This window comes from Atractosteus spatula, chromosome 11 (genome assembly GCF_055471065.1).
Source record: "Atractosteus spatula isolate fAtrSpa1 chromosome 11, fAtrSpa1.hap1, whole genome shotgun sequence".
In the NCBI taxonomy this organism is placed as follows: domain Eukaryota; kingdom Metazoa; phylum Chordata; class Actinopteri; order Semionotiformes; family Lepisosteidae; genus Atractosteus; species Atractosteus spatula.
The window spans coordinates 12,405,515-12,432,444 of NC_142716.1; the positions used below are offsets into that span (position 1 = coordinate 12,405,515).

The window sequence follows — 26,930 nt, forward strand, 5'->3', positions numbered from 1 at the left end:
CTGATTCAATGAACACACATTGTATCTTCTTCCTCATGAATCATTCATATCTCCTGGATTTCCTTTCTAAAAATCTCACAATCTTTGAAGTCATCCTGTTAATGTGACTGAGAGCAATGTGAATGTCACAAGGACATCAATTATGAAACTGCGACATTGTGCTATGTCATTTTTTTTGCCACCGATAAGAGTTATCTACTGTAGATGGGTTAATGCAACTGGGTTATTTGAAAATAAGAAAACAAATGATAATTCTCTATTCATTTGTGCAAGTTCTGCTTAAATCCAGTATAGCATTTTCTTAACCAAACTGTGTTATCAGGCACGTACATGTTCGTATCTCGTAAAATCAATAAAACAAACATTCCATCCAGGGAAGAAAAAAATATATGCTGAATTGAATCATTGTTCTTCATTTATTCTACAGTTGAAACAACCATGATGTTATTTATTCGGAATCGCTAAGTACACAACTAATAGTTAGGTTTTTTCTTTAAATTACGTTTTTAAAATGAAACAATTTCCCTATTAAGTGTATCACCATGTGACTTAGTTTTCGGCTACAGAAGCTTATTTGTTGCTCTACCTTCATACAATTTGCATTTGTGAGAAGTTTAATTTAAGTACTACTGTATGCAGTATACTTTTTGGGTTATTCCATGTATAGATTAGAACAGAAAACATACTTTCTGTTCAACTTTGTGATGTCAAATGACCATAAGTATTGGGACACATTTACTTTAAACAAATTTCAGAGTGTAAACAAATCCATATTTGGTTGCATATCCCTTTGAGGTAATAAATCTGGCATCCACAGAGCTCACCAACCAAACTGTTTATGTAAGAGTCTGAGATACCCTGCCAAGCCTTTGCTGCAGGCTTTGTCTACTGGATTGTTCCAAGTTGTATAATTATCTAAGTGAAGAAAAGCAAGCTGCAGTGTTTCGGACATGTGGTTAGACAAGAAGCCTCATTAGAAAGAGATATCATGTAAGGAATTGTCAGCAGAAAACAAGGCAGAGGAAAACTATAAAACAGCCTGGGTAACAAACTTAACATTGTGGCAGAAGCTGTCACTAACTGCAGCCCATAAAGCAGCAAAGAAACAACTCACTGTGCCTCATCCATGCTGCAGTTCGTCATATTAATGATTTTATCTTGGTATCATCCCTCCATGAAACTTTGTTCACCAACTTTGCTTTGCACTTCCAAGCAGATTCTAATGTTGATTTTTTACTCTCATATCATATTTGGTATGCCCAGTTTTTTTCTTTCAGCTTCAGAATTGCTTGCAGCTCGTTAACAGTAAACTAGTCAGTTTGAGTTGCTTTTCAGTTACCAAAGTCAAAGCAAGACAAACTGGTAGGATGGTCACAGCTCTTTTATGAGTACCTAATTGCCCAACAACAAACACCTGGACAAGAGGAGACACCTGTCAGCCAATTGTCTCAATACTTTTGTCCCTTCAAAGAGGAGTTGTGTTTATCAGTCAAGTTTTTTAATAAAAAATGATTATTAGAGTTCATAGTTAAAATTCTAATTTAGACTTCACTGTCCCAATACTTTTGGGAGGCATTGTATGGTGATTTCATTAATTAAAATGAAATAATAATAATAATAATATGTTATATCTGATTAGATTTAGAATATTACAAAGTCCCTATTCTAATTTTTGTATAGGTATTATACTACCATCATTAATCTGAGGTGCAGACATTTGGCAAATGTAATCTAGATGTAAATATCTAGGTGATGGTGTCTATCATATTAGGGATTTCACTTTTTCTCTAAGACAATCTGTGCTTTTTTTATCGATTATCTCCATAAATCCTTCCACGGGCATAAAAACATGGAACAGGCAATTAAATGCAGCAATAACACTGAATCAAAAATTAGATATACAAGTTTATGAAGAAAATGTATTTAGAAAACGAAATATACAGACCAGTTAAATTGTTACAACAGTATAAAAATAATTTAATTTAACTAACTTGCAGTCCAGCTGCTGTTTCAGTTTGAGTCTAAAATATCTTTTACTGTATGTTCAGAAAGTCATATATCCAATCATCAAATGTAATTGTAAATGTAAAAACATAGCAGCATACAATTACATATACCTGTGTTTTTAACATTTACTTGGGGATTCAATAAGTATAAGCTCTTGAGAATCAACCCCAATTGTGACTTTGTAAAATTCTAAAGAAAATAAAAGATACAAAATAAAGGATAGATATATATACTGTATATATATCACTACATTCACATTCTTGACTTATTTGCCTGAGGTTCAGGAAACACACTCTTTATTCATTTTCCATTGAAATTCTGTTATTCAAAGAAACAGGAAGCTGTTGTTCCTGAAATTATTTTTTAAATGTTTTACATAACTTTTAACATGGCAATGGCATAACATGGCAATCAACAGCCGTTCGAATTACAGTATAATACTAAAATGTAAGCCATGTCTTAAAAAAAAATTAAATCATTCATGTAAATGAACTAAATAAAACTCTTATTAAAATGATGATTTCTGAACATTGTAGAGAGTTTACGGACTCTGTTTCTTAAGATAAGTCTGAATTTGGAAAACAAATGTTGTGCCAGTAATTATACAGTATGTAAACTGTTCATTGTGATGGGATGTACAGTATGTAGCTATTTTTGGCCATGACTTATTACAAGCCAAGGAATGCTTGGAATCAAGTGATTACCTGTCTTTAGCTGTAAGAATTGGGTTCCATGTGGACCAGCAGAAAAGGTACTAGAAAATGTAACTTGCTCATAAACCATTCCACAGATTAACTTAATATGTTCATCTTTTCATACAGTTTCAGGCATTTTAGTGTAAACAATTCAAGTTACTGTACTGCTCATGGAAGAATTACTTAATTTACAAAATAACTTGAAATTAAAAGTATATACATACATACATAAATTGTTATTAAGTTTTTTTTACATGCATCTTTACCTAAAGCTTTTTATGGCTGACTTTTTTTATTTTATAGTCATCCTCTATGGTCACCTATTACCTTTGTCTTAAAAACAGCTCATATCACACAGTGAACTTTCTCCTTGGACTCACAAGGGATCTTTTAAAAACATAGAGAAGTTCTGTGGTGATGTGGATACTGTTTTCTGTACAGCATTTTCTGCAATCTGGCTATGCAAACTCTATAGCCATAGGCTATGGCTCCATAGGCTTGCAAATAGGCTATGCAAGCCCCAGGTTGTGGTTCATGATTTCAGGTATTTCCCTTTCCCTTGAGATATTGCCCACAGTTCTTTGTAGATTTCTGACTGTAAAAATCGTGGGTATGAGTTATTCTCCATTAGGTTGTAGACTCTTTTCTGTGCAGCATTAAAGCAAGAGGTCGTTGGCACCTGAAGATTCTGAATGATGGTATCTTTTGTATGAAAATCCAAATTGATCTGAAACAAATAAATAATAGCAGATATAAGAAGTCAGAATATTTCTAATTTTCTAATTTTATTCCATATACAATGAATGCACCTTTAAAGAAATTATATTTAAGTAAGAGAATGAAAAATATCAGTCACAAAAACCCAGCGTGTAGGAATTAAAGGTGTCAGTAATGTAGTCATTTTTAAATAATCAAGTAATAAGTTTATTCCATGCTGAAAAGAGAAGAAAGAAAACACAACGTTTCAGCTGTGGAGCCTTCTTCAGGTGTGAGCTCCATGGCCGAAACAACATTTTCAGCATGGAATAAACCTGTTACTTGTTCCTTTGCAGCCTAGGCATGCTGATGCAGCTACCCACTTGAAACATTTTTTAATCATGTCATTAAATGCATACTGACCTCTTTTGGGGCCTCACTCTTGATGAATTTGTTATAAATTGTATTTGCCCTGGAGGCTCGCTTCGCTGGTGACTTGATCTTTCTGAAATCTTCACAGGCAAGCCAGAACTCGATATTCTCTTCACAGAACTCTGATTTCAGGAATATCCGGAATGCAGCCTGTCCATCTGCAATACATGAGAGAAAATAATACTTTTAGAAGGAAGGAAAAAATAAACATCTTATCGAACAAATACTATAATGTAGACAGAAAAACATTGTAAACGTACTTGCAAAATCAAGCAGTAATACAAAGCTTACACAAAGCCACTTTAATCATAAGCCCACTGCAGCATGTGTGTAGCATTGTTTCTCTGTATTTTTTCTGTTAATGCACATATATTTATTGAGAGACAAATGACAGAAACAAATTCCTGTGGCCTGTTGACTTAGGCCCCGCTCTGATGTGTAAAACAATTTGCGTTCATGAGAATATGCACAGCTGTGAGCACATTCACTTCAAAATCCTTGACATGATAAAGAAAGAAGACAAAACTTACATTTATGTGACAGAAGTTTTTCAAGAGACTGACTCCATTGATTTACTTCTTCAACTGTAGGCCTGTCATGAAAGAACGTTTTTTTTAAATGAAATTTCACTCATCAATAACAATCATATGCAAAATTAAAATCCCACAGTAAGCCATATATAATTGACATGTATTCTTAAACATATCTTTCAAAAAGTGTAAAGTCTGATTGTATATGTTACCTGTAGGCTTTACTTCTTGAGGAATGGGCTTCCTTAGAGGAGGGCTTTTGCAAGAAGTAGCTTATCCTTGATCTCCAGTTTTTTTGTCTGTTATTGGAAACAAAATGCCACATTATAGGTATCTGTATCTGTCCTTGTATACAGCTTCTCTTCTTATTATTACCTCTAGTTCCTAGTTGTAGTATATGATTATAAACACTACACTGCATTGTACAGTATGTACTGCTAAAAAAGTGTATAAGCATATTTATGCCATATTCTCCACTCTTGCACACTGTAGAAGAATCTATAAATCATAGTGAAAATGCAAATGTTATCATTATTTAGATACTTACTTGTTTCTCTTGTTTTCAACTGGGACCTCTGATGTCTCCTCACTGCTAAAGCAAGCCATATCCATTTGTTCTGAGCTGTACAACAGGGGCAAAAATAATGTTCTCTGCATCCTTTATTCCCAAATACGTCCTACAGACATCACTGTCTTTTTCAATCTGGTTTGTGTGGAGCTTTATGTCCTCTGTGTAGCGTTTCAGACATGGAGGCGGTGTTAGATTTACCTGCTCTGGAAAACCATTGGCTGCCCGGTGACAAATTGTTCAATGTGTTACGTGAGTAAGAAAAGTTCTCACTAGGGTACAGCTGTGACGTATAAAGTACACAAAGTACTGCCACAGGCAAGGCACAGGCGTAACTCTTGCTAAAGTACAGAAAATTAACACTTTGCTTTATCAAATGAGCATAGCTGTAATTCTGTTTCTTCGTGCTTGCTATCTACACTGGTGAATTTGGCATTGGAGTCTGTCTATAGTTGGTTGTGGTAGAAACAGATACCTTTTTTTTTCCATGGAAAACACAATGCTAACTTCTCTTGACAAGTTATGTGCTTCTCATATTTTAAAAGGTCCTTAATGCCTTTTTATTTTTTCATTTACATTTTTTTTTATTTTTTTTATTTTTTAAGTTTGAATCTTTGTGAGGGACAATTTGCCCATGAAGTAAAGGTTTCATTTTAAATCCGTTCTTCTGTTGTTCATTCATGGGGACGACTAATAAAAAAATTCAGAGATGAAACAACAGAGTTCAAAGTCCTACTTTGGTTCCTGCTGAAGTCCTATTACCTGTTTTTTAAGCCCTCATATTTTTACTTATTTTTCATTTGTAGCTTCATTTTCAATTGTTAATTATTGCAAATACTGTCACCTCTGACTGCCCAAAACCCCTGTGAAAAGCTTTGATTATACTTGTGTTTGAAAATATGTATCTTTTCCTTGAAAGCTAAATTTGTTAAGTGCACAGGATCTGTTAACAGTATTGTTTGAATCAGGGAACTACAGTATACCCTGAGTAAATATTAACACAGTCATAAAATTTTATAGTGGTTTTACCCTTAGGAAAATATGACCATCCTTATGAATCTACAGGATTTTTCGGAACATTAAAAGCTGTGGTCAAAGTACAAATAGTGACTGATGCAACCCTCTGAGCCACATCAGAGTTCTCCTAACAGGCCATGACAATAGTATGTATAGTATGCAGTAGAAATACACTACCCTTTGACCCATTCAAGGTAAAAAGGTGAAATGAAAATGCCAGTTATTTTATGTGACAAATATTTATAACCCTAACAAATCAAGGGCACAGGCTCTATTTAGAAGTGAGAGAAATGAGAAAAATCACATTTCAAATTGATCAAAAATGGGCCAGCACAGTAGCTCCCCTGCGACCAGGAATTGGAAAAGCTGGTTAAAAAATGAATAGATGGACGTATCTAAGAAAAACATGCATCATAATCTCATATGTCATTTATCATATGATGTAATTATAATCACCAAATAATTTGCAGACTGACGTGGGCTCTGCTCCTGACCTGACCTGTGGAAAATGACACCTCAAAGTTGTACGCAGGACATGCACTCATTTAGACAATCATTTCCTTTCCAACTGCAATCCTAAACAGAAACTCATAAAGGCATGACGCCACACCCTGTCAATACACCAGTATCCTGCAGGCTTCCTGTAGCACTGAGGAGTTGACAATGTGAATTAAGCCGAGAAACGTCTAGCCAGCTGTAATTAATCTTATGCAGTGACCATGCAGTTAGTTTAATAATGGCACTAGGGACTTCAAGCTTCCTGCCTACTGGCTATAGGATAGTGACAGACTTGATTTTGAACGAGTGATTCCCAGATTGTAGAGGTAATACTGCTGTTGTGGTACATTTTATTGGCTGAAGTACAATGGAGAGCCTCTTGTATTACACAGGAGGTTTCATTCCATTTTGAAAACATGAATCTCAGCGCACATTTGCTTCATGTGCCACTGAATGTTACAGATACTGCACAAAATGAATGCTGTCGAAAGATAGAACTGTTTTCTTCATGAGCCACAGGTCATTGCTACAGTGAAACAAAAAAAGATGTGGTTAATTTAGGCAACTGCAGTATCCCACCACTTTTACCCTGAAATAATGCTTGTATCACAAGGAGGTTAATGTTTTAGAACTTCACAATAATTAGCATTTCTGCAACAGTACTTAAAAAGTTTCCTTTTTGTTTTAATTTTTGCAAAGGAATCATCTGTTAACAGTCTAGATTTCAAAATTCTGAACTTTGTCTTGACCATGTCAAATGTTACCACCTCAGCATTACCATTTTAAAAGAATTTTATAAGGGAGGCACTGATACACAGCACCTGAAGTACACCTGGTACACACTTGTTCTTCAATTTTGATGGATAATAATGAATGTATACACTTTACAGTGATTTTTGTAATCTTAATCTTGAATGTCAGCATTAACCAGAAACCAGAAACCAGAAAGAAAAATAAAACACTGCACTTTGTTGTTAGGTTAAGTATTTAATCCCTTTGTTATGACAAACTACTTAAATTACTTTGAAAAGTTACGTGTTCAATTCAATGGCCTCTGTGTGCAATAACAGTGGTTCACATGCTTTCAGCATAAATATACCGGTCTCTGTAAGTTCTCCCAATCAGATAGTCCATGAACACCAGGAAGCTTTAAAAATGTCTTGGGGATAAAGTTGGCGAAAGTCACAGATCGGGAGAAGGTTGCAAAAATTAAAAACAGTGAATGTCCCTTTAAACAGGGTGAAAATGAAAAGTGTATAGTACCACCCAACCAATAGGCTAGGCTAGATCAGGCTGTTCCTCCAAACTGAGCAGCTGGGCAAAAGGAATCTGGTTAGGAATGCTACCATGAGACCAACAGTATCAGCAGTTACTGTTAATATCCTGATCATTCCACAAAGCTGGCCTGTGTTGCAAAACCATCTCAAATCCTGCATTAAGTGTACGACACTGTGCATTTAAGAGACATGGCAAAATATTTTTGGAACAAACACAAATTACATAATTTTTTTTTAACTTAAATTTGAGAGTTATGTCTGGAGCAAACTGAACTCAGAGCATCACCAAGGCAACACCATCTCTACTATAAAGCACGGTGGTGTCAGTAATATTTTATGTGGCTGTCACTCATCACCAGGGACCGAGAATTTTATCAAGAGGGGAAAATAGATGGTAATTCTTAGAGAAACCTAATTAAGTCTATTAAAGCCCTAAACTGAAAACAGTCAAAGAAAGAAGGAACACAACACAATGAAAATCACAATAGAATTTATTTTATCAGAAATTGTGAAAATATTAGGACATTTTGGGTCTCTCTGTCCACCATCATTAAATTCTACTAAGACCGCTGTCTGACAGGGAGTGCCTCTAATCAGAGTCTACCGAGTACTATATTAGAAAACTTACACTAATTAAATTACACTAATGACTCATTTTCCTTTGTATTAAAATTAAAATGATATACCTCAACCTTAATATTCTATGTAATTTAGTTGTTATAATTGTGAAATCTATAAATGTTTGAAGCCTTGAGTACATTCAGGTTACTCTGGCTGTACATATTGACTGCAATTTAACTCCATGCACACAAATCTTTCTCTGACATCTTGCAAACTACTACTACTACTACTGTACATTATCATTATCATCATAGGACAGTGTGGTGGTGCATTAGTATTGCTGTCTCATGATGCTTGGTGCCTGGGTTCAATTGCAGACTTGGGAATCTGTGTTTGTATGTTCTTAAAACAAAAAGAAAAAGTCAAAAGAAAAAAAAAGAAAAGAAAATGAACACCAACAACTTTATGACTTCTTCCCCATTTTTCATTTTAGATCTTAAAACTGAAAAAAAAAATTAAATACTCCTGAGAGTAAATACACTTACTATGTTTTGTAGCTTGTCATTTACGGGGTTCTTGAATGTCATAATGCCAAAATGTTCAAGTTTGAACAGGTTGTTTTAAAAAGAAACAAAACGAATATGAAGAATGCTTATTTACTTTGTAATTTGTTTGAAAGAGCATTGGAAACAATACAGCCCACGTATTTCTTTCTGAGGTATGCAGTCTGCAAACCTTTAGTTGTGACCTTTCGTGTGCCCCGCTGTGGGTGCATTACATGAGTAGGCAGAGATGTCTGCATTTGTTTTAAAATAAGACCACCTCTTCAGTCCCACCATAAACTAACAAACTCTTTTTCCATTTTGTTTTTCTTCTTTTACAGTATGTGTAAATTGTTTCCTTTCACACCGCCTACAACTGATTAATGCGTGAACTTCAAAATGCCTCATTAAATACTTGCATGGTCAGAGCATACCAAACTGCTTGTAACCTGGCATGAACTGAATAAACTGCTAAGGAAAACTGAAAATAAACAATATTAATTTGATTTTGAATTTGAAATTGCTTTTCACTGCTTCACAATGCATAAGTCATTGATTTAAAATAGTTCCTTACACAAGGTGTTTATAGCATCTGTGCTCTAAAAACTGTACTTTTTCCATTTCCTAAATGATGTAATGCAAATATATCTGTAACAGGCTTTGACATGAATACCAGCTTTGTATTCATCCACATTATTCAAATTGAAAATAAAAGCCGGCAGCCGAAGGAATCGCAATGCAAACCTATTTGCGTGTGTTCATAAATTCAGATAAGGAAGTTTATACTAGTAAACACATATACTGAAAGTTTGTTTCATATAAAGGGATACATTAATAATTGACCAAACAAATGTTTATAAGTGTGAAAAGATACTTCCAAGTGCACTGTCCTTTTATTTTCATATTTCTAAATGTACCCCTTTACCTTCAGTAATAAATCCAATAAGTGTTAACAACAGGAACAATCTTGCAGTGGAACATTATTATTGACCAGGGAGAGCAGCACAGTAATGCCCCAGTTTCTACTCACTTTCAAAAGACATGCTGGCTAGTTTAATTGGTTTCTCTAAATTGTCCATGTGTGTACCCAGGGATACAGTGGCACCTTGTCAGGGTGTATTTTTGCCTTGTGCCCTGTATCTGGGATTAGGGTCTGGTTTGCTGTGTATGAAGCACCTGTTGATAATGGATAAACAGTTTCAATATAGCTACTTTCAGATGGACAAATAACAAATCAGCAGTTTGTAATGCTTCAGTATCTTATTAGGCCTCTTATCAGGTTCCAAGAATGTCCATTAAAACAGTTGTAAGACTTCAGGAGTGTAAACTGAACCAGTTCCAAATAACTCCAAGCTTTGATAAGCTCAGCAGGGAAAAAACAGGCTTGTACCACGAACTTAACCATGTACTACGGAAATAAGCATCATTTTGTAGGTAGCACAGAATATAGTATGCAGCTGTTAAATTCAAAACCAGCAAAATATTGTGTAATACATTTCACTTCTTGTGTGTCAACCTCTTACAAAATTTTCCATTTGAAGGCAAAAGAGTGTGTAGAAATCTGTTGCTGCATAGCTTCACCTGTTAACCTCTCCCAGCTACTGCAAACAAAACCAGTCATACAATTTCATTTTGGTATAAAAAAATTATTATGTAGGATCAAGAGGTATTTGTTATGGATGTGGCTACTTTTTATGTGTACAGTACTATAGAAAACAAATGCCAAAACATGTTTTAAGATATAACATACTGTATGTCATCTAAATTTATTAAAAGTGGGTAGTTACTCATCCTCACTCAAGTCACTCAAGCCATCTTTATAGTAGACTATAAATCCCTCTAGTAGTCTACATTGGCTATCTTACTTAAAAAACTATAATCTCCTGTAAATTAAATGCTAATTTAATCAAATTAAAACAACGTCAAACACCTTTAATTTAATTTTTAATTGTTTACATTTTTTATAGTTCAGGTACATTATATTTTTTGTTGCATTATCTGATCTGTTTCTATGTTGTAAAAAAAGAGAAGGTTAATTTCTGCAATGCCAGCATTGTCCTTTACCAGTCACTACTGTCCATATTGTAGTGTTTCATAGCCGTTCAGGGACGCCAAATATGTAATCATAGTGGCTCTCTGAAGGCACCAGTTCTGTAGGGTTTGGGCATTTACTGAGACAATTATTAATTGTAGCAGTAAATCACAAAATTGATTCTTTTGATGGCTTTAGAATCCAACCACGCGACATAACTCAAACAACGCACACACGCAGGTACTAATACACGAGGATACATTTATTAATACATAGAATATGCATATAAACCTAACAGATCTTATCGAGAGGGTTATCAGAATACGAAAGGTATATATTCAATCAGTTACGAAGTGTTACACATCAAGAGGACATACGTTCAGTATATCATTCATTAAGACCGTTTCGTAAATGAACTTGGTTATAACTTCTACATTAGATACTCAAAACAAGTACATAACTCTTAGGAATTAAATTGATATCAACTGGTTGGGATAACAATTGAATTCTCGAGCTGTAATGCATTGAAGTTGAATACTCATCCAGTTTCTGGGGATTCAGATCTCCTGCAGGCACAAACAATCAGCTGCAGGCTTGTTGCTGTCCAATCCGCGCTCTCTGGCTCCGTGCCAGGCTGTGCTGTGCGGCTTGCGACGGTGCGCTGCTGATGCTCACTGACCGGCTAGTTAGTGTTGGCTTTAACTAGCAAAGTTTGTGCACAGGAGAAAAGATGACTGTGGATCCCAGCAAGTCAGGAAGAGGACCGGTTCGTTCCTGATAAAGAGCTAGTTCTGAATAGTGATTCAGCTGTCCACAGTTCTGACCTGTCCACGAGGCCTGCTGCTGGTTACTCTCTGGCAACCTCCACTCTAGACTCTTAGAACAAAGGAAAGTTCTGGCACTCGGACACACTGGCCGTTCCGTGGTTGTCCGGGCTGAGTCTCGGGATGGTCAGGAGGCGCGCTGCGAGAATGTCCTGCCCTTGGGAGCCTTCTGCTCCTGGGCCGTCCTGCCCTGGAATTCTCCTTTGAATTCCCTTTAGAACAGTCCACAGAATCCTCTCCAGAATCTTACTGAATCTCCCGAATCTGAATCTTGTTGAATCTCTCCGGCTCACAGTGTTGCCTGTTTTTACCTGGAGGAACTTCAGCCCATTCATTGGCTGAAAGTTCCATGGGCATCAGAGTCCCACGTGGGTTACTCAGCCCTACCAGTCCCTGATTGGTTGATCAAGGTGAGATATGAGTCACTTAGTCCTGACACTTAGTAATGCAGTCCAGATGTCCATCCGGCACTCCCTAGACTGATAGGCGCCAGTGGATGACCATTGATCATGATAGCCAGACTTAGCTAAGTGCATCCCCCTTTGGGAGCTGTCCTAGGAAACCTTAAATCACCCTGCACTAATGGTCTCTCTGTGGCTGCACCACAGAGATGAACAGAGAAATGGGGCCTCATTTGGGAAGCTCAGAAACACTTAATTCTGCCTTATTATTAAGCCTCGCCGCTACAATATAAAAGAAGGTGACAATAGCCATTCTAGCTTCTAGTAGCTAAATGATCTCTGTGTGCATTTGAAACATTAAAATATTTCAGATTTCAGATCTCAATTTATAATTTGAACATCAATTATTGTTTCTTTAGAAAGCACTACCGACTTTCTAGTTTAAAAGAGGCATGGTCTAGAAATGAAACTCATTTTTTTCTTTTATGAAACAGCACAGTGTATGTACAATACAAAACATGTAAGGGCAAGATGTCAGTTAAATGTCGGCAAAAAGCTGAAATATGTTGAATGTATAAGTAGTCAGACCTGTGAACTCAAGAGCCTTTGTCGAATCTTTTTGGGTTAGTCTCTACTAACTTTGCACACTGTTTATGTGTAATTTTTGTCAGTTCTTGGCAGATTTACTTGTGCTCTCTGAAGTTGCATTGGGGATTGCTTACGAACAACTGTTTTCAAGTCTTTCCACAGATTCTCAGCAGGATTAAATTCTAGACTTTGACTGGGCCACTGGAGGATATTCATTTTCTTATTCCCAAGTCATGGCAGTGTAGCTTTGGTCAGGTTAAATCTTTGGCAGACTGAAACAGGTTTTCATCTAGTATTTGCCTGTCCTTTCTTCCATCCATTTTCCTTCAATCCTAACAAGTTTTCCAGTCCCCGCTGAGGAGAAGCATCCCCATTGCATGACGCTACCACTACCGTGCTTGACTGTAGGGATGGCACCGAATGGGAAATGTGCTATTTTTGGTCTTTACGAAATGTAAAGTGTAGCATTTATAACAAAAAGTTGCAGTTTGGTGTCATCTGACCACAGCACCTTTTGGCATATTTTTGCAGGATAACTGAGGACTTTGTTGCAAACTCCATGCGTAATGTGAGATGGGTTTTCCCTCTGTCTACATGCCAGACATGTAGAGTAATGGGGACATTGCTGACTGATGCACATTTCCATCCTCTCAGCCACTGAACTCTGCAGCTCATACAAAGTTCCCTTACTAGTTTCCTCCTTGCCTGGCTGCTCACTCTAGGAGACACACTGTAGGGACAGCCTGATCAAAGCATTGCCTGGGTGGTACCATGCATCTTCCATTTCCTGATGATTGAATTGACTGTGCTTACAGGGATATTTAGAGACTTTGGTATGGCTTTTGTACAGTCCTTATCTGTGCTTTCCCTGATTTGCTTTGAAAGCTCCTTGGTCTTAATGGTTGAATCTAGGTGTTTGTAACGTGAAATCCACTTATAAATGTACACAGTGGCCACTCAACTGTTTGTCTGGCTCAATAAGGTAATTCTAGCACCGAAATCGATTTAGATTGGCCACCGTATACAGTTTGAATAAATATACGATCATGACTTTTTCATTTTTCTTTTTACAAAATTATTTATTTACTTCTCGTTCTTGTTTTTCTTTGAATGCGTGGAGTAGGCTAGGTTTACAACAGATATTAAAAACTACTTTATAGTGTTATGTGAGCAAGCTTTAAAGTAACAAAATGTAGAAGCTGTACATGGGTCTGAGCACTGTATGTACGTAGATAAAAGAGCATGAAAAGAACACAGACATCCAGAGAGAATGGACGGTCATTGCAATACATTAGACACCTAAGAGGCAATAACAACAGTGATAGCCATAGTACGTCACAGTCTGCAGTTTCCATAGCAACTACCCTAGACATAATCTCCAACACTAATGCTATTGGGTTAGTACAGTAAATAGCATTACATTATATTTATTTTGCTTTTGTCCTTTTGGTGCTTGTTATATTAATCTGTACTACAATGGCATGTAAATGCTTATTATTATTACTTCTTTTGCTACTAATACTACCATTCAGGGCTTATAATTCCTAATCGTATACATACATAAAAGTTAACCTTTTCTATCTTATGTTTTTAACATACTTTAAGCTGTTCCAAAATGGCTATGTATGTGTATAATCTTTATATATATATTTTTATTTCTGTGTTTATAAAATGTCTGTACCTACAAAATGTGAAACCCTCAATACACACTGATAGTAAACAAAAACACCAAATATCAAAAGATTATTCACATTGAACTTTTAGATCTAAATAAATACATAGTAAACAAAAACATTGTTAAACACTTTGGCCTAATGGTTACCCAAAAACCATAGCTGTATCATAAAAAAAACTCTGCCCTACAAAGCCCTCACAAAGCTGATAAAGATTAAAAGCCATGGAAAAAGTTTATTAGACAGTTTACCTCAAACTTCACTGTCATGGTACAAAAACATTTTTTATAAGTATATTACTAATATTATATCCCACATGAAAATGATTCTATCAGACTTCCCTTTAATAATACTATGTACAGTAGTTGGTGATTACTGGTACTGTGATACATTAATTCAGCACAATAACCTACCGTAGTGCTTTCAGATAACTCATACAGAAATAGTTACTGACTTGTGAGTAGGAGGAGGAAGAATGTGATAAAAAGGCTGTGGCAGAGGTTGTATGCCTTCTCAGTTTGATTAAAGGGAGGAGGTTTTGAATACTAATGATTTCCCACAACCCTTAAATAAATCAGGTGTAAATTATATATACTTTACACATATAATTTTAAATAAACTCAATTTATGAACTTTTGAAGTGTTACTAGTAATGTGTAACATAATGTAACAATAATGTGTGTACACATATACAGTATATATGAAGTAGTTCAGGCTGCAAAGGAACAAGTAATAGGTTTATTCCATGCTGAAAAGAGAAGAAAGAAAACAACATTTCAGCTGTGTCACACCTGAAGAAGGCTCCACAGCCAAAACGTTGTGCTTCTTTCTTTTCTTTTCAACATGAAATAAACCTATTATTTGTTCCTTCACACATATATATACTGTATATGTGAATTTAGACAATCAAGTTCTCTCCAAATGTATTTAAACTGCTCTGAAATCTTTCTTGATACAACATGCAGTACAAATTCAAGGAATTATTATTAAACACTTAAGTGCATACTCTAGGCCTATATGACTTTTCAGATAACCTTTGATCAAATAAGAGCTATTTTAAGATTCAAGAAATGGAAGAGGTACTGTTTATTAGATAATTAATGACCTTGTAAAGTTTATAAGCTAAATAAAAAACTTTTACAAAGCATACAGATTATATGTATACAATCTCACTTTCCTTAAATGATTTTAATTATATCTTGAGAACTACAGTATAGCTTCTTTAAAAAATGGCTTTGAAATTACATTTTCTATTTTTTCCCATCACAAACAGAGCCATATATCATCACGGATTAAAATAGATAAAGTTTTAGACAGTTGGTTAGACAAGACAGCATGTGGGTGGTTTAAGATATTACTGTACATAGTTTAATGCAAATGCTGTGTCTCATTCTACACAAAGACTTCTTATTTTAAATACATACTGCCTGATAATTATATTTTAAACCTACGAATCTTATAGACCTGTTGGAAAGCAATCATTTATTTTTCCTTATTATGCACATTATCATATGATACAGGAAGTGTTCTGAACTGAGCATTGCTCTCTTAGTTGTACACAGCGTTATAAAACAGCACTATCTGCAACAAAAAAATATTTTACAGTAACACAAAAAATCATAATAATCACAAAATAATAAAGTTACAATTTTACAAAGGATTCAGAACTGTTAACATAAATTACAAATGGTAAATTTAGGTTTTGCTGTTATTCATAATGACCAATGTATTGTTTTATATTTATCTACACAACTTCTACTAGTATCTACAAGTAACATTGGGTGTTCCATTTCAATATCTACAATTTCCTTTGTATGAACACCAGGTAAAGCTAATTTCTGTAAAGCTACGCTGCACTTATAGGACAGTAATTAGAAAACATTCACCAATAAAGTCAGACGAACATTAATAAACTAGTCGCCCATGATGATTGTTGGCAGAAATAAATATGTGGATATGAATAACAAATCATAAAGACAGACACAATAATGAACTGCAGCAACTTTAGTATTTCTTTCTTAGAGGAATGAGGCAATACTAGACTAGATGAGAATGACACCCTGGAATTTCTAAAAAAATACATGATGACCTGATTCACTTCAGAAGAGTTATAAACAGGAAAGTATCTGACATTATTGAAGCCTTCCAGGACAGTAAGGATGTTGAGCAAATTGAATCTGGGAGACAAAAACAGATAATGTACTAATATACCTGCTTCAGAAAGTGTAGGAATCTAGACAGAAAAAAAAATGTCCTATAAATAACACCATCTGTACACTGTATTACACAGACAGGGCAATAGATGTTGATCTTGCTGAAATGAACTAACTCAACAAAGTCTTTAAATGTACCATAAAGATAAAGCTTGTATACATCTAATCATTTATATCTGGTATTGACATTAACAATGTTATTATGCAGGCTCCTTTGTAGCTCAATTTCAACTTGGGTTCAGAGCTTCCCACCCTGGGAGTGGCCCAAAACTGGCTGACCACTCCTAGAGCGGGGTGTGATACTTTTAGCGGAGGATTTCTCAGCTCTGAGTGTATCTACTATACCTATTGCTCAACAGAAGCTCGCAGGCCTGTGAGAGTCAATATCCATGACACATAACACAGAGCCTTTTAAATTTTAGGGTCACAACAAGAAAGCAGGAAGATGGCCTGTAGATGCAAGTTGCCTAGATGAATCCTAAGAACTGTCTGCCTTTCCTAGATTGATGATGGAGGTGTTGCGGGGATGTGGATTAAATGCTTTTGGTAATTAGATGTTCCAAATTAATTTAGGAAATTAATTCATAATAGACTGGCAACCCGTCCAGAGTGCACCCTGCCTTGCCCCCATTGCTTGCTGGGGTATCCTCTGGCTCCCCAGGGACTATTGTATTGTATTGGATATATGGAAGGATAAAAAGAAAAGCAATCACACTCTCGAATGAAAGTAATGCAAAAAAAAACTGTTTTAATGTTCTTTTGCGTAAGACATCCGCTAAAGCCTTAAAAATACTCCATAGCCCGGTTCTACATACAAACACCTTATCCAGTCAGAAAAATGTATGCTCTACGTACAGTACACATGCTAGTTGGAAGATGATATCAGAATAACCAATATAATTCTATAAAGGGTATAATTATAGAGTGATGAGGACTATAATAATAGCGCATCTTGTGTAACACCCGTGTTACTCATTCAATTATATTAACCTCCCAGAGTGAATAAAGAGATCTATAACTATGCGAATACTGGTTTCAATCAGATTGCATTTGTGGGTTTTGAACAGTTTTCACAAATTTCATGAACATGTGGTAGTGTCACCAAAACCAATCTTGGCTCACCACCCTTGACTGTGTCCTAAGGCTTACTAGGTACTGCAGGATTGTGCACTATTCATCTGTACTGTCCTTCATCTCCTGCCCTTTCAAATCCCGTCTCAGGTTGAAAATAATGTGACAGCTGCATATAAAAGCATGTCTATGCATGCATGTTCTACTCATTGTAGGTAGTTGCACTATGTGATTCAAACTGTGATCATAAGCACACAATGAAATACCTGTGCTGATTGGTCCATTCTGTATGTGTGCTGTATCTGCTTCATCAAAACTTTCATCCCTGAACATAAAGCATTTGAATTATTTTGAGACATAAAAAGGGTAATACCATTATACTGTACCTGGCTTATTATAAACTCAGTTATCCAGGTTTTATGCTCACACTAAAGAATGAGGTAGTGACCATGACTAATTATCAAATGAAATTGGATATTGCATTCATCCATTTTGTAATGTTTTAATCCAACTTTAGAGTTGTGGGGGAGTTGGAGCTTATCCCAACTAGCTTATCCCAGCAAGCAACAGGAGCAAGAAGAAACACACCCTGGACAGGGCACCAGTCCATAGCAGGGCACACACTCACACCCAGAGCCAATTTTCCCAGAAGCCAATTAATCTACCAATATGTCTTCGGACTGTGGGAGCACCCAGAGGAAACTCACTTTAACTTGGGGAAAAAATACACTTACAAACTCTACGCAGATAATACCCCAGGAATTGAACCCAGAGCCCCAATGTTGTGGGCAGCAACACTAACTAGTGCACCACATGCCACCCCCAAAATCCTTATCCCTTTTTTTTTAAAAGGTACTGTACATACATTTTGTAGTAATTATATTAAAATGTTGCCATAGGTCAACTTAAAAGAAATGTACGTTTTCCTCTCTATCATGATAATTATTTTATTTGATCAGCTATTACCAGTTTATTCCTGCATGACCTTACACAGACCTCTGCAGACAACATTATTTTCTTCTTATAAATCACAGTAATATAAGAAACTGAAACTTAATCTTCCTGTTTCTCTTCAGTGCATCCTGTAGAAAACCCCACAGACACTTAACAGGAAAACAGGTTAGAATTTCAAATGAAAACAAATACAGTACTTAAACTGAATATCATAATCACACAAAAGTATGTCTGACGCACAATGATAGGTAGCATATATTGTAATAATTTTTTTATAAAAAAGAAAAAAAACAACTTATTACGTCGTCTTGTATGATTGCACAAGAAATGTTGCAAAGCTTTACCTTTTATAGTAATTGTACTGTATAAATCCATGGCTGCATTATATGAATAATATTAATATGTTCTGTGTGATTTCAGAAGAAAAGTTGCATAGCTTTATCCCGTGTCTGATATGCTGCACTGCAATTAAATCTCACCATTACTAAATGACAGAATGTGTTTTTAGTTTACTTACCACCAATAAAAGTGTGTCCAATTTATTAATTTCAGGAATATAAGAATACTTGTACTTATACCAACACTTGTTTCAAGTTAAATTTGTAAAAGTCGATTATTTTCTATTGTTTCTGATTAGTGACAATAATGAATTGGAGGAACAGCACTTTTGGCACTGATGTTAATGCGAGCTCATGGGCATTAAAGAGGTCCAAGAAGCCACAGTCGATCTACAAGCTAAGGAGCCCTGAACAACTCAAATCCAGCTCTAGCAGGTGCACCATCATGCAATCGGCTAACATAGCTGAGGTTTGGACAAGAAAACCAAGTTTCTTCTAAATGCTCAGTTCACCAATAAGGACATTCTGAGAGTTCATTCCAAAAGACATATAGTACTGAGAATTCTGTCTTGATCATGGTCTAGTGAACATATACAAAATCCCTTGAATTTTGTAGACTTCAAGATATTCATCTTGGCTCGTAAAGTCATAAAATGAATCTCTTTTACTTATAGATCTCAACTCCTAATGCATTTTACCCATAATTGCACTCTCTTTGGTTTTGTTCTCTGATCTCTTGTTTGTTTTGTGAACACGAGCATAAACTGTAGATGACACATACTGTGGGCTGCATTTCACATAGGCTGGGGAATATTCTTCCATGTGAAATCTGGAATTCTGAGTGTTTTCAAAACTTAACTTCAAATATACTTGTTTATACGGGCATTTGGTGTAGATTGTGTTATGTATACTATGTTTTGTTTATTGACGCAAGAGCATGTTGTGAGTATCTAAAACACTATTGTCACAGATGCCTGAGACCTTTATATTATTTGTATTATAAAATAAAGTTTCTATTATTGCTGTTATTGATATTAGGTACAAAACAAAATAAAGGTTTGACCATATAGCAGTGAAATAATCCATTTGTGACATTGAGTCTTACCAAAAACTCAAACACACATTGAAATCTACAGTACCTCTACCTTACTGTTACATGTCAAAAAGCTCACTCCCCATAATTTTCTATCCTTTATTTAATTCTGTTGATGCATGTTTTTGTACATCTGATGTTGTTTTGCACATTACCTGTTGCCTTTTGTTGTTTTGCATATTGTCTGTTGTTGTTTTGCACACTGCCTGTTGTCTCTGTCTTTCTTTTATTATGCAATTGTATTGTTGTTTTTTTTTTGGTACTACTTATCGTCTGAGAGCTAGCTAAATAGCATTTCGTTATACCATATACCTGTATATGAGTATAATGACAATAAACTTGAACTTGAACTTGAATTGAGTGTGTTAAAAGACAAAAAAGCGTAATTATTTTTGGGAAGTTTAGGGTACATGGTGCTCTCAATGTTTCAGAACAGCAGAAAAAAACCCAAAACTAAACTTCAGAGAGATAGATAAATTTACCTGCAGATTTTTAGCCTTTCTGAATATAGTCTCAAAATACTGAACTCCTGTACAGAATTAAGTTGCTTAACTTTTTAATCACATATGATTTATAATAAATGTTCTATTACCAGTAAGTACTGTATGCTCTTGCAGCTGCTAGTAATTTTGCATTTTTTGTAAAAAACATCCTGTATTACTGGTGACCGGGTTCAAATTGTGTTCACGTGTCCTTTCGCGCTTCTGGAACCATGTGACTGTGATAACTAATTTTCATCTAGCTGCTGACAAAAAGAAAATAGGGAAGTGGTTTTGAAACTAGAACATTGTACACAGTCATGCAGTTTCGCAATTCGTTTAAGTCATTAAAAAAGTACCAGATAGAAACACCCTGAGATTCACACGTCCTTGAATCTAAAGTAAACAGGTAGCCCCCATAAGCAGTTTGCCATCTTTCAATTTTGTGTTATAGTCTTTTCAGCTTGATATTTCCTGAATTAAGAAAGCCAAAGTACACCAAAGTAGCCAGGCTAATTGTATTACTCTAACAATGCTGATTTTTTAATTGTGAAAGAAGTTCAGATTCCAAGTTGTCATACTGTTGTGCCAAAAATAAGATATAGCTTCCATTTACAGCAATTTAGATCCCCTGGATATGGATTAAAACAATATTGAATTGCTATAATAACATCTTGCAATATGATTATTTCTACAATGAAAAATATTACAGACTATGTTTTTACAAAAACAGGAATGTGTGTAACTGTGATTTGCATATTTTTCAGGCGTAATGTTAGATGAGCTTTGTATCAGCTTAGATTTACATATAGTGTCTGTGTTCTACAATTGTTGTTTGTACTCTTTATTTTGCTAAAGCAACTATGGCCATATTCATACTAAACTGTGTTTTTTGTTGTCAGGATTTGTTTTGTTATTCCTCTTCATGCACAAAATACTTTTAGACAATTTATGGAACTCTTCAATGAATTATCAGATGCAATAAATCATTACAATCATTGTTTTATTTCTCAAATTATAATGACATGCAAAAACTAAATATACCTTACACTGGATTGTAAATTACAGTGTCAAAAACGGCATGGACAGTTTACATATAATAAAAACACAGTCCTAAAATTCTTTTATTGTTCTAATTTGATACATTACTTTTAACATGGTCACAGGCCAAGCTAAACAGCTCACACCATCTTGACTCCTTGATGAGTTTGAAGGTTATTTTCCCTTATGTCATAATTCCCATCACAGGATTTGAAGGTTTCAGAATTTGTTGGTGGTGAATTTTTTAAACATGGCTTTTGAATATAACTTTTTCAGTTTCAATTAAACTAATCTTGTATAACTGTCCAAACAGCAGATCTTTATTCATGACTCATTGGACAGCACTAAAAATGTGAGATGAATCCCCAGCGTGTTGTCAGACATCCTCCTACTCTCTTAATACAACCTGCTGTGCTGCTACTATCATCAGCTTCTCATAAAAATCACCTACATTTTACATCCAAAATGCTATAGTCATCAAACACCCGCCATTAGACAGTCTATGCTGTCTTTTTTCTTTGTTCTTGTAGGATGTTCACGCTGCACGAGTTATTCATACATTTCTCCTCACTTGCAGTTGTCCATACATTCTTCTTTCTCTTTCAATTACTTGTGTTTGGAAGGGTCCAATCCTCATGCTGCTACACAGCATCTCATCTCCATCTTCACTGAAGCTTATGGAGAGCCCCATCACGTGTTCTTCTGGATGTTAATCCTTGAGTGTCCATCCGAAGCCTGGGCTGATCATGTTCATGGTTTTTCTGAGAACATCCTTCACCCTTTGACTGAATCTGGCTTGCTTGACAGACTCTTGTAAATGTCAGATCTCAGAAACCTGGGATAAGAGTCTCTTTCCATTAGGCTGTAGACAATTTTTTGAGCTTCGTCAAAACAGCTTATGGTGGGTGCCAGCATGTTTGCTTTGATAACTTCTCTTGTCTGATGGTCAATGTTAATCTGCACAAAAAATGGAAAAAGGTTTAGACTTTAAGCAGAATTCAGGAAGATGGAATAGATGTTTAAGATTTTTAGAACTATTTTAGAGACTATACATACTTTAATAACTTCTCATATGACATGATGTTTATCAAAAGAGTTTAATATTTTGGACTGCAGAATAATACATTTGATCTTTGTGATAATTTGTTTAATTAGTGTTTATTGGAAAAAAAACACACCTCCTTTGGAGCCTCAGCTTGAATGTATTGCTCATAAATCTTTTTAGCCTTAGACGTCATCCTGGAAGAAGACTTAATTTTCTTGTAGTCCTCACATGTCAGCCAGAATTCAATGTTCTCATCACTGAATTCAGATTTCAGAAATGCCCGAAACATAGCCATTCCATCTAGAAAAGTACAGACATATTAGTGTAATGCAGTAGAAGTTAATGCACATATATACATATATTCAATTTCTATCATTACATACAATATATTCAGTATATATATATAATGAATTTATACTTTCACATATAGGCTGTCTGTCTATCTGTTCATCTTGCATGATTTTTTAACTTTTTAAACTGTATTCTTTATGCATTTATGCTGCATCAGGACAGTTTTGTATTTTTTCTTTCTTATTAAAAGGTAAATCTTAACATACAGTAAAAACTTGCTTACATTTGGAATCAAGCAGTTTCTCCAGTGATTGAGACCAAAACAGAATTTCTTCTTGGTTAAGTCTGTTGGGAACAAAATTAAATGTTAATTAGATAAACAGATAAATAGATGTGTTGTATAAATCTTAAGCAGGTATACTGTACTGTATATTCAATATTTTAATATTGCTATCAAGTAATATGTATAATATGTACCTTGAGTGTTTTGAAGATTCATCACTGGATGTTGTATTTGAGAACATGGACTGCAAACGGCACATGAAGTCTTTTCCCCTGTCAGAATGAAGAGAAAATACTATTAATTTCTTTTATCCAGGCTATAAGTTTAATTAATTTTTAAATATTTGAAAAATTAAGCTGGCACCTTTAGTTTTTTATTTACTGTATGCATTCAGCAGCAAAAGTAAATACAATTTTAATTTGGAGGGGAATTATAACAACGGCAACAATCTTTAAATTTTTTGATAAAAATTAGCACACAAATATTTAATTTTATGAGCTAGGCAGTTAGGTACTCTACAGTACATTGCATTCTATTTTTTTCACATTTCTAACAGTTAAATATATCCCAGCTACAGTACACATACAGTATGCAAGCAGAAACATTGCTGAAAAGCAAAAATTAATCTCAGGCTTGTAAAATATTTTAACTTCTGTCAGCTACTTCTCTCAGTTAGAACTCACATGAAGAGTTTTATAAAAAGCATCCAATGCAGTATTCACTTACAAATTCTTAGCCTTCTTTTTATCATTCTGCTCCATATTCATGTGATCAGATTCTTTCAGCGGTGCTGTGACTGACTGAGAAAACATTAATCCTGGCATCTTGGGTTTTATTCCAGAAGATCAGCTCTTGCTCTTTGTCACACTAAAATATCTCTGCTGCAGGGTCATCTAGCTTCCTTTTTATACACATCTGTGGTTGCTAGGGGCGAGTCTGAGACATCACTGCTGCGTTTTTGAGCATACCGCAAAAAAGAGGAAGTGTTTTTATCACTCCATGATGACGTGAGTGAAATGAGAACAGCATGATGTCTGTACACTCAGATTCAAAACCTATTCAATTTACCATATTTAACACAGAGGCATGAGAGCAATGCAAATGTAAACCAAATTGTACTAAGATAGGTAAATGCTGACCTTTATTTTTTGGCCTGGTGCATGAAACAGGTCCACTCAGATAATTGTAAAATGAAAGAACAACTTAAAATGTAATTAAAAAAACAATGGCTGATATAATACACGCAGGGAAAACATTAAAAAGCCTTAGACATTTTTTTGTTTGTGTTTGAATTCAAAGTGCATATTTTTAGGCTTCCAAACCCTACGGCATCTTGAAGAAACCATGTATGGTCAGAGTTCAAAAAAACTTTCGTTCAGGAAAAAGATGAAACAAATCATTAGGCTACCCCACAGGTCTTGCACATAAGCTGATTATCACATGAGAAGAGAGTATTTTTGTGCGGGTTTTCTTTAACCTTAAAAAAAGGAAGGCATTCATGGTGCATGGAAACTGTGGCATTTGCATGCGTACAGTTTGAAACAGTAAGGTTTCAGTTACAGCCCAATATGGCTCAGACTCTTTATTTATCATTTTATTTTGAAAAAAAAACCAACAACTACATTTGTGCTGCACAAATTCAGTTGCTAATATTATATTATTTCCTCAGTTTGAACAGTGGAGCTCTAAAACAATGCAATGTTTTCTTCATGAAGTATAATATTCATTATACCATGAATAAATACTTAAATACCTTTAGACTATTTAAAATGGGCATACTGGGAGGCCTATCTTTTAAACAGAAATGCTGGATCTGCAAAATTCTGCCGGCTTTGTTTTTGACTAGAATATGTAACCATGATCTAATGCACTACATTTTCAATGTATTGAATATTATATATGAAAATAATATTCTAAAAAAATAATTTTTAAGATGAAAGAAGATAAAAATATGATGAAAGAAAATCTCTGAAGACCTTTGGAAAGAAAAGCGTAATTATAAAAGTGTCCAACATTTGAGTTAAGTCTTTCTGTATAGTATTATTGTCCCAAGTGCCTATAATGTCTACAGATATACAATTATGACAAAGAAAGACAGAGATAGTTTCAAATAAGTTTCTTTTGTCTATTGCAGATAAAACCTTGTGTTTTGAGGCAGATAACAAATTTAACAGTTAGATGTGAAATTGGAAAGTTGCCCTTCAGCAATGTAAAGGGATGTGGAGGTTAGCACAATGATTTGAGGTAGGAAACAATAACTGAGGGTGGAGCTCTCAAGCAAAGAGTTAGATCTTCTGTTTAACATGTATAGACACATAAGTCCAAAAGTGAAATGCATTAACCTTTTGAAAGTTTTGAAACAGTTTTTCCCTATGGTGCATGCATCAAGTTTTACCATAGTATATAAAAATATCTACAAATGTTAGCATCTGTACAGTAGGTCTTTAACACTTCATATGTTTAATATCTAAAACCTTAGAATGTTTACAATTTAAGACTGCCTAAAGGGGTGTGAAGGATATTGTTTAATCATGACAGGCATTGGATTATTTTTTGCACTTGTACAGTCTAGTTTTGGTTTTATTCCAGCTATATTAATAAGCTATATTAACAAAGATCTGTAGTTCTCTAAAGTGTTGGTAGCCATTACAGGATATCTAATGTGTCTTCAAATACATATTTTGAAAGGTCTAATGGTTTCTCTGTCTGTTATTAATCTTATTGTATTTAACGTTTAACCAGGGAAGCAAAATGTGAAAAAAGGCCTGTCAGTGAGATAAGTGATATAGAGCTAAACACACAGAATTGCACTTACTTCCCTTCCATTTCTATGGCAACCTTTTTTCCGTTAAAGAAAACAACAACAATACTGAAGTAGAAAACCCACAAGAAGATACGTCCTGCCTTCACGTGATACTAACTGAGGAAGGCGGGATTTAACAATTGTATTTTTTTAGAATACTTAGATATTCTTACAACTGCACAAAATTAATGTGAAAAGAAAATGTAAATGATTTTTAAAAGCATCATATATCACGTATCATATCATATGACCATATGTGTTTTTGTTTGACTATGGAATAAGTTAGAGGAACTCAGGAAAATCCTTTCATATGTCTGTGGTATTAATAGATTTTCCATAACTGACTTTCCAAGTTGTCTGTGATATTGCTCAAACCTTTGTTATAGTATTGGGTGTATCAGAAGAATTTTAAAGTACATGTATTTTTCAAACATGAAATTGGAATCGAAAAGTCATCCATACTTAATGTATTTCATACTTGTATGCAGTGTATCTGAGACCTGGCATAGGGCTCATATATACAGTATACTGAAAAAGTGAGATATTTAGCCCAGGCCAATTTTGATACAGTAGTAATAATAGTAACATTTGACAATATTTCTCCCGGACAGTTCTAGAATAGGGTGACTAAAATGTTTTCATCATAATAATAAAGAACCCAGGTTGTGTGATAGAAATTCATATCTGTGCTTCATTGATTACTACATTTTGCTGCTTATTTGGCAAACTGGCCTGTTTTTTCTGTTAACAATTCTTACATTTTGCAAGGCAAAGGTTATTATAGGGTTTGAGGACCAACTGTATAACTCAAGCCAGAACTATATATAATTATATTTATAAATATATTTAGGACAGAAAATCCTTTAGACAAGGGGTTAATGGGAGTGTGGAAATACCCATCCAGCCATGTTATTGAAACTAATACACTGGAATCATTCAAGAATCATCAGCTTAACAAGCAAGAAAGTCTGAATTGCT

At 34.9% G+C, this 26,930-nt stretch overlaps 2 protein-coding genes across 2 annotated transcripts; both read right to left on the bottom strand.

Annotated features, from left to right (window-relative positions):
• Window positions 1-1,905: 1,905 nt before the first annotated feature.
• rgs2 (regulator of G protein signaling 2) lies at window positions 1,906-5,075 on the bottom strand. The gene is made up of 5 exons (XM_088927135.1): window positions 4,908-5,075; window positions 4,573-4,659; window positions 4,361-4,422; window positions 3,822-3,988; window positions 1,906-3,429 (listed from the first exon to the last, which is right to left on the bottom strand). Exons 1-5 carry the CDS (start codon window positions 5,015-5,017, stop codon window positions 3,235-3,237), a joined length of 621 nt encoding a protein of 206 aa, XP_088783261.1. The 5' UTR covers window positions 5,018-5,075; the 3' UTR covers window positions 1,906-3,234.
• Window positions 5,076-21,475: 16,400 nt separating this feature from the next.
• Window positions 21,476-24,032, bottom strand: LOC148823534 (regulator of G protein signaling 21-like). The gene is made up of 5 exons (XM_088927751.1): window positions 23,876-24,032; window positions 23,344-23,421; window positions 23,150-23,211; window positions 22,709-22,875; window positions 21,476-22,487 (listed from the first exon to the last, which is right to left on the bottom strand). The coding sequence occupies exons 1-5, from the start codon at window positions 23,971-23,973 to the stop codon at window positions 22,305-22,307; spliced, it is 588 nt and encodes a 195-aa protein (XP_088783877.1). The 5' UTR covers window positions 23,974-24,032; the 3' UTR covers window positions 21,476-22,304.
• Window positions 24,033-26,930: the final 2,898 nt, after the last annotated feature.

Coding starts and splice junctions, on each gene's coding strand:
- rgs2 (XM_088927135.1), bottom strand. CDS start 5,017: ATGCAGAGAACATTATTTTTGCCCCTGTTGTACAGCTCAGAACAAATG. Junction 4,423..4,572: donor TCAAGAAGTAAAGCCTACAG/GTAACATATACA, acceptor CTTTCATGACAG/GCCTACAGTTGAAGAAGTAA. Junction 3,430..3,821: donor AGAGTGAGGCCCCAAAAGAG/GTCAGTATGCAT, acceptor TATTTGTTTCAG/ATCAATTTGGATTTTCATAC.
- LOC148823534 (XM_088927751.1), bottom strand. CDS start 23,973: ATGCCAGGATTAATGTTTTCTCAGTCAGTCACAGCACCGCTGAAAGAA. Junction 23,422..23,875: donor AAAAAGAAGGCTAAGAATTT/GTAAGTGAATAC, acceptor TCATTCTGACAG/GGGAAAAGACTTCATGTGCC. Junction 23,212..23,343: donor GAATCTTCAAAACACTCAAG/GTACATATTATA, acceptor TGTTCCCAACAG/ACTTAACCAAGAAGAAATTC.